This window comes from Xiphias gladius, chromosome 5 (assembly GCF_016859285.1).
Source record: "Xiphias gladius isolate SHS-SW01 ecotype Sanya breed wild chromosome 5, ASM1685928v1, whole genome shotgun sequence".
In the NCBI taxonomy this organism is placed as follows: Eukaryota; Metazoa; Chordata; class Actinopteri; order Istiophoriformes; family Xiphiidae; genus Xiphias; species Xiphias gladius.
The window spans coordinates 2,934,076-2,942,575 of record NC_053404.1 but is presented as its reverse complement, the minus strand read 5'-3'; the positions used below and the strand labels follow the sequence as shown (position 1 = coordinate 2,942,575).

Sequence of the window (8,500 nt, the reverse complement as noted above, 5' to 3'; positions counted from 1 at the left end):
GCCCCCGGCAGCCACGGCAGGTGGCTCGGCTGCCCCCTTCGCCGGGAACAACTGGGGCGTGAAAAACGAATCAGGCGCCGGAGGCCGCTGACACGCCTGCGTGGATCACCCAGTGGCGCCGCGTCGCCGTCGTGGCTGATTGTATTTTGAAGGTCCGCGCGTTCCGTTTTTCCCGTTTTACCTCAGGTGACTTTTTGCCGGCATAACGCAGCTCCCTGACCCCCCCTACTGATACAGATGCTGCCAGCGTTCCCAGTCCGTGTTACATGAATCTGAGACTCCGTCGGAGTGGACGCCACCGTCCCCGTCCTCCGCGTCATCGTCGATGAACCGCCCGCGCGCAAGAACGGACTTGGGGCTCGGGCGGAGGCACGGCTCCCTCGCCTGCGGAGGGAGAGCGATGTGCGCGGCGTCGGTCTCAGCACTGACCACCGCGACACGGAACACGGTTCGAGCCCCCTCTGACTGCGCTTTTCTTCCTCGTGAGGATCTGGTGTGTCGCGAGCTATCACCGCAGAGCCCCCGACAGTCCGCGTTAAAGCACCACTGTGCGGACCGGGGGGGGGGGTTGTTATTATGCCCGAAGACAGTCTGGTAGCAGATGGCGGCTGCCACGCAAGTAAAGGGACGTTGCTCATAACTGACAAAGACGGATCATTTTAAAGTAATCTAAGGTTTCATACCTATATTTCATTCGTGACAGCTGGATATTGCGGAATGAAATCCCTTGTATGTCTCTTAAAGACATTTTTTTTCTCCTCGTCATTCACACTTTTCCTCCTGAGGTGTATTCAAATGCCTTTTCCGATATCTACATCTGTATAATACAGCCCAGTAAAGGCACGAAGTTATAACAAGAGTCACAGTTTTTTGTTTTGTGTTTCTTTGTTTGTTTGTTTTGCCCCCCCCAGTTTTCCACAGCATTAGATGCCACATAAAACACGCAGAGCCAATACAGTTTACAATCACAGTTTCCGGATCAGTTTTAGTGAAAATAATCAACCCAGGAAGTGAATTTTCTGTCTGAGACTCAATGGAAAGTTTTTTGTTTTTTTTTTCTGCCTAACCACTCGGGACATGGTGGAAAAATGTGAGAGAAAACAAACTCTCGGGTCCGGAAGATCCTTGGATCCTGTTTAGTCTCCAGAGAGTGTCCTTCTTTCCCTGTGCTCCAGAACGGGGCCCTCCAGATGGGTGACCAGTTGGATTTGCTTTTAACGACTTCAAATCCACTTTTATTCCATTCTCTTTTCTACACAGCTCGTGTGTCTCTGGCACAGGATAGGTAGGCTGGTTTTTTTGAAAACAAAAAACAAAAAACAAAAACCCTGCACACAATAGATAACGTTTTATGATTCATTCAAGGGCTAATTTAATCCCAGACAATCCAGATCCTATGTATCATGGTTAGGAATGAATAGAGTGGAGACACTGCTGGAAGTCCATGAATCATGGCACAGAGTGAGCAGAAAAAATGACCCAACAAAGGAGATGTGCTGTGACCGAGTAACGGTGGGGTGGAGGTGATGAAGATGAAGATGAAGACTGTTTAGGAGCACGAAACGTCCAAAATGTCCGACAGGCAGCGCATTGGACGTTGCGCTCTCCGGAGAGACATGGACTGTGAGTGACGCGGATCTAGTGGACTTCATGGAAATGGACTTCCTCCGATTGACTCGCTCTCCTCCGACGTCAACATCTGATCTTATCCAACAACAACAAAAAAAAATAAAATCTCAGGCTGGTTAAATGTAAGAACCGAGACAGGAACATTTCACGTCCCGCAAAAATCAAGACAAGGACACAGTAAAATACACACATACCATGCTAGTAAATAAATGACTTGAAAAGTGAGTTGTTGTATATATACAGTACAAACACACACACACCCTGATTGAGCCCTCCTGTGGCCTGCTCTGGTCACTGCATGGAAACAGGGATAAATGCCTAAAAAAAAAAAAACAGAGTAATATTTCGTTTACGTTCTCTCGTCCTTCCTGTTCCATAGTACGTGCAACCGGCGCCAGCCAGCTGGAGCAACAGCCGGCACTGCCGTGCCAAAGCACGCATCGGCCTTTCGTGGGCGCGGACCTTTGTTCTAGTCGGAAAGGCGCAGGTGTCACCGGTAGCACCAACTACTGCGTGGCTCCGGTCTGCTCAGGCGCCACCAGCGCCGTTTGCTGTGTTCGTAATGAATGGCCACGCTGGGTCGATTTCCTTTCGGGGTTACTTCTCGTCTGACAGGGCGGTGTGCTTGATAAAAGCAGGCTAGAAAAGAGAAATGGTGACCCGTCCACACCTGCACCGGTGCCCCCCCCTTATGGATGAAATGCACAGGTGTATGCGTTCCACGAGAACGGCCCATCATCCAGGACACGACGGGCCCTGGATGATGGGGTTGAACCCCCGTGTTAAACTGTGATCACACGTCAAATGAATGTCAGCGAGAGCGATACGACTCCACCGAGCCACCCGGTGGCGAACACGGAGAGCTGCAGACAGTTTACGCTCGGGTGAGAGGCCGTTACCGCCGTTTGATTTTTATTAAGGTCACCACACGCCAGATCTTCCTCTCTGCTCCCCGTAAATGGTTTAATGGGAGCCTCTTTCTAACAGGCCGCATTTTATAAAGGGGGTGTCGTCCTTTCAAGTTCATTCGACTTAGAAATGCAGGCGTCCCTGCTGCCTTTAAAGCGTGAGTCCACTGAACTCAGGTTGAAATTGTGAATAGAAGTCAAGGAGTTGGTTCGACATCATGTCATTTTGGAGTTAAGTCAAGTTCCCTGAAGACGAGTAAACAAGTTCAATAGGCTTGAGATATTAAGTTGGCGTGACTCTTTAGTCATCCGGACGTTAATTACGGACAGATTTCCTTTCAGCTCTTCATCTGATGGGAAGAATTTACAGCCGCAGCTGCCGAAGCCATTTTGTAGCCCAGGCAGTACAAAGACAACGTGCGAGACGGCTCCCAGGGACTGTGATAAATCACGAGTGCACCGGGGTGGGGACTGACTTCGGTCCTGACCTTCATCGTGGTTCGCATTGATTTCATTAGCACGAGAAGAAACAACCGTGACTCAAGTTGACATCGAGTCTGTTTTCTAGAAGAACTACAAAGAGAAAATAAGCGTCCGTGGAGAGTGTCAACTCTCAAACACGCTCGATGGGAAGTCGGCTAACGGGGCTAGTTTGGTTCATTTAAAAACCCCGTTTAATTAGTCGAGTGAACTGTCAGCACTTCATTCATTCAACTCATCGTTCGAGTCAGGAGAACCCATGTTCATAAGTTCTCAGATGTGAAGATTAAAACTCGACACTCTGAGTCGCATCGACATGAAATTGACATCAAGCGGACGAGAAAAGTTGATTCCACTAGAATCCTGTATGATTTTGTTTCGTTTTTTTTTTTTTTTTTTACAGTGTATTAACAAGCAGAGAGTATAAACACGGAAGAGATGCTTCACAGCCCCAAAGTTGCTCCGATTAAAGGCTTGTAACAAATCTCTAGCATTGGTAAATTACTTAACAAACCATTAGTGACTGCTCTCCAATCCCAAGCCTTCATAAAAGGGGACCAATTAGAAAGTCTTAGTAGTCAATGTAAATATTTCATAGGAGCATCCTCTGATACACCACTGGCAGTAATTGAGCGGATTATTAAAGCTGCTGCTTTGTATGAATTTAGCATTTTATGTTTTGAAGTTCTTTGATTGCAGATGTAGATCCCTTCAGCTGCACAGACAGATGATTGATGACGCTCGGTCTCTTGCTTGCTTGGCTGATTAACTAATTAAGGCAGAGGCACTGCCATGCAAGATTAGCGGTTTCAAGTGGTTTTAAGAGAGAGGGAAAAAGGATCTATCAGGGCTGCTGGGTTACAAATCTCTCGTAGTCAATTGTGTGTGAACAATATGCAGCCAAATGATGTTATGGGTCTAATTTGCTTGCTCATGATAATGGAGTCTAAGCGTTGCCGCTACACATCTAAGATGTGCTAATGTTTAAAGACAAATATCGTCACAAATCATCTCACATTCAGAACAGCATATTAAACTATTAATAAACTAATTCCCAAAAAAAAAAATCAGTGCCTAATTTCACCTAATGATAGGCCAACATGAAGACCAGCTAAGCGACGGATTACAGCTCACATCGGCTTCTCGTTAGCGGTCAGTACCCGCCCCTTCGCTCTGTGCCATCGTTTTTCACCCCCCTTTACTTCTCCAATAGGTGGAGAGCCCCCACATCGGAGCCTCCCCCTGGAGTTGCTTCCCTTCTACTACCGACCCGGGCATAAAAAAGCACAATTGATTGCCCTGTAATCGATAAATAATCAAATAAACGATCAAGCTCGTTCATATCAAGACGCTGTTTTATTTTTATCTTTGGAGAACGATGGCTGTGTGACATGGAACAACGTGTGACAGGACGTTTCTTGTTTCCACCACTGTCTTGCTGTAGTGGTGCTCTCACATTACTCTGATGCAGAAAACAGATTTTGTCTCAAAGAGCCGCTTGCGAGGCTGCTGGTTAACCCTTTGCAGCGCTGACTGGCATCAGGAAAAGATTTTTCAGATTGTAGATCACAACAAATATTCTCTTTCCTTTTTTAAGGCCTTGCTGTTTATTCATCTTTTCCTACAACAGCAAATTACAGAAGCAGTATTGAAAATAAAAGTCTTATTTTCTTATTCTTGTAAAAAAAAACCAAAAAAAACCCCAAACAAAATCTGCACAAAATTTGAAAGACAGTACAAAACGAAGCGTTAATATGCAATGTAAATGGGGGGGCAGGGAAATTACTGTTGGAAAATCTATTATGCCTTTTTCAATAATGAAAACATCTCAATATCTTTACATTTCAGAATTATATCACATAATCTGAAACTATATATATAAAAAAGATGAAAGAAATGAACACCTGTTTTTTGTTTTTGACTTTCTTCAGTTTTGTTTTTTTTTTGCAAATGAATGCTATAAACACATAAACCTCTTAAATATATTTATCAGTGCAACATTGTTTCTTTTGAGTCCACGCTACAGTATCCTTTTTCTCTAGTTTAGCATACGTCGCTGGAGCTACAGTCCCCTATAGCTGCAAGCGCAGACAGACGGTGGAGAGGTTGAATCTGAAATGAGCGGGCTGAGAACGTATTCACCACGGCACCATTTACAACGCACACAGATGTAAAAGACGTCATCCCTTCTCTGGGTCAAGTTTTTGGATTGTTTGATTGCGGTGTGGAAAACCACTGAGTTCCAGGTCCAGCGGGCCCTTCTGTCCTGATACTGTCAATCTCACGTGGAGTTCACGCAGGGTTCCTTCCCCGCGTAGTGTGTGATGGCGGGATTGTTCCATCCATCCATCTGCAAACAAAAGTGTCACCAGAGATTTCGAGGAGTTCACATTGAGGTGACATTTGCAATTCTTTTAAGCTTAAAAAGACATAGAAAAAAAACAGACACATTGCTCTTCTCTAGAAGTCCTTTCGTTCCCCTGCTGATTTCCTCTCCAGTGGCTCTGACAGGGGAAAGCAAGCAGTCAGTTCTTTTGTGAGTGGCGACCGTTGGTGAACTGAGTCGTTGTGTCTTGGTGAAAACCCCCAGTAAACAAGACGGGGGGCAACCGTCCTTTGGTAAAGCCACGGAGGGAGGCCAGGTGACCTGATTCAGGTGACGCCACTCGATCCCCCACTGTACCAGTGTCCCATCCTTATGACATCAGCTCTGACATCACAACATTATGGCTGCTACACGTGAAACACGTAAAACTCTTTGTGGCCGAGAGGCCTTAAGCTACAATACAGCATGTGAACAATACAAACTGGGCTTATCGTGACACACGTGTCTGGCTAAAGAAATGATAGCACCATTCTTCAGTACCTGTGGTAACCCCTCTTTTAATAGGCTCCTATCATGAGGGAATCAGAAACAAAGTGCATTCAAGCTGCATTGTCCAGATATGACTTCTTCAGTGAACAATCCACAGTGATGTTTTTCAGGTGATGAGTCAGTCTAGGTCTCAGCTAAAGCAAAGCAATGACGATTGTTGTCTTTTTTTTTTCTTTTTTTTTTTTTTTGGTATGCTGACGGACGCTTTATAATTTTACCGCGTCCTGTGCCGTCGACATGACCGTGCTTGAGGCTATGTGAAAAATTCCGGTGACCGGGCAAACTCACAGCAGAGACGTGATGAAGAAATGAGAGGTCCAAGACTTCATTACGTCAGCTTTTTTTTTTTTTTTGTTACCTTTTGACTCATTCGTTCTTCGGTGGTTTTCATGAAGTGGATGTTTCAATGACAGATGGCTTGAATTCACATTGAAATCACTGTAACATGAGCATCACACAAATCTTGCTCGTCTGAGCACTGTAATCTAAAATTAAAAACCATAACACGGCACCTTCCACAAAACAGTCAGAAGATTGTATTTACACACACAAACCCATGAAAAAAGGGATACTGCAGCTTTTTTCCTTTTTACTTTCTTTAAAAAGGGCAATAAAATATATTAAGACTTATTTACAGTGTGGTTTTTTGGACAGAAAACAACAAAAAAAGAAAACAAAGCGCTGTGATAGATTGTTTTCCTGTTTTGCAGGTATTTATGAGATAATGTGCCCCTGTTTCCTATCATCATAACTTAAGCTGTGTACATTAACCAAAAAACAAAAAAAAACAAAAAAATCAACAGAGGAGGCCAACGGAAATGTACTAAAGGCACTGTCAGAACCATACATTGCCATGAATGGGACCCTCACTTTAGAGTGACAGGGGTCAAAGGGGTAAGGGTCCTGGGTTATGGGCACACCCTGTATGCCACAGCGTGGGGCAAATCTACAGTTTTGCCGGATATGGTTCATTTATGATTTTGATACGTCTCTTTCAAAAGTTGAAAATAAACAACAGCCTTCATGAACTGACGGTGAAAAAAATTTCTTTCCCAGAAAACGATAAATACTTTAAACATTATTAATAAATTGGTCTCAACACCAGCATCCGATTGTAAAAATGAATGAAAATCAAAATAGAAAATTAAAATATCATCTAAATCATCTGTACATATTTTTTTTTTCTGTATTTTATTTGTACACAGTGTCCCCTACTGGTAGGTTATTTTTACTGCAGCTCCTGAGAAAAGCGTGGATCAGTCCAAACCTCCCACTGGGTCCTGAACCTGCCCCTCATCCAGCGAGTTGAGGGTGTGTTGGCAGTCCTTTGAGCTTACCGACCCGTGAATATACGAGAGGATATGCCAGTCTCGTGCACACTCTGTGAACTCTGCACGTCATACAGTCACACCAATGCACTCCGTTCCAACTCAAGCCTCTGAGTATGAGCTCTGTACATTGAGTTTGTCCTTCTTTAGCTTGACACCGTCCACTAGTTCAAAGTTATAGTTCTCCAGGGCTGATAGGTTTCTGTCTGACATGCCTCCGTGTGAGCAGGCGCAGTACAAGACCACCCCACAGATGGCACCCAGGAAGACCCCCAGGGCGGACATGGCAATGATAGTGATGAGGATGGGGTCGAGAGTCTTCAGCATGTTGCCTGCTCCACTGATCTGGTTCGTCTCCACAAACACTGGGTATTCAGTGATCTCCTCGACTGTAGGGGAGAGACAGAGGCAGAGGAGGAAAATGAGACATGATAACATACAGTAAACTATGAAGGGTTTTGGAGAGGAGGTTCCTTAAAAGGGGCATTGGTAAACAAATCCTCCGTGCGAAATGTCTTACGGATTTCATTGAAGCCATCCTCTGGTAGCATGGGCTCAGTGGGTACGTCAGGATCTGTTCAAAAAGAAATTCTAAATGAATGGAGTACCCAAAAATAACAATGTATGGTCAAAAGTGTATAGTCATATTTCAGTTTCGGAACTGAATGGAGGTTTTCTATGAACACTATGAACACTAAAAGTCTTACCTTTACAGTCTGTCATGCTGAGCCCATTGAGAACCTTAATGTCATCCACAGCAATGTCTCCCCAGCTCTTTCTCTCCACCAGACCTTCGATCACGACCTTGAAAAAAAGCACAGAGTGACTTTTCGGACACCTTTTCTTGAATCCCACAATGGAAAGACCATGGGTATATTGGTAAATGCCCAAACAAGTTGCAGACTGAGAGGTAGGCCAGTTACAATTATAAAATTCATGAGAATTTTGATTTACCTGATAGGGTTTGTTGGTGCGTGGCACAAAGACACGACCCTCTCTCCAGCGGTTGCCTTGGTGACCACTGACCGTCCACAGCAGGATGTCAGCCGGCCCGTCAACCGTCTGTTTGCGCTGTTTGATATGCAGTGTGCCAATGTGCGACCCGAACATGTGGTACCAAAAGGACACACACAAGTCTGAGTCCGGGGAGCTGACCACAGGGCTGACCAGCCGAGCCACCTCTGTTTCTTGGGGACCTGTTGCCAAGGTGTAGATGAAGTTCCCTGAGCCACCTGTTGGATAAAAGAACGTTTGTAACTGACAGACAAAAGCTATGAGAC

The 8,500-nt window shown here is 45.0% G+C and overlaps 1 protein-coding gene across 3 annotated transcripts in view; it reads right to left on the bottom strand.

Annotated features, from left to right (window-relative positions):
* Positions 1-6,065: 6,065 nt before the first annotated feature.
* nrp1a (neuropilin 1a) overlaps positions 6,066-8,500 on the bottom strand; it is a 58,704-nt gene continuing 56,269 nt past the window's right edge. For all 3 annotated transcript variants that reach the window (XM_040126917.1, XM_040126918.1, XM_040126919.1), the window contains 4 exons: positions 8,175-8,452; positions 7,928-8,024; positions 7,741-7,794; positions 6,066-7,609 (listed from right to left, as the gene is read on the bottom strand). In XM_040126917.1, the coding sequence (XP_039982851.1) occupies positions 7,323-7,609; positions 7,741-7,794; positions 7,928-8,024; positions 8,175-8,452 (716 nt within the window). In that variant the 3' untranslated portion in view covers positions 6,066-7,322. The remainder of the gene's footprint in view (positions 7,610-7,740; positions 7,795-7,927; positions 8,025-8,174; positions 8,453-8,500) is intronic.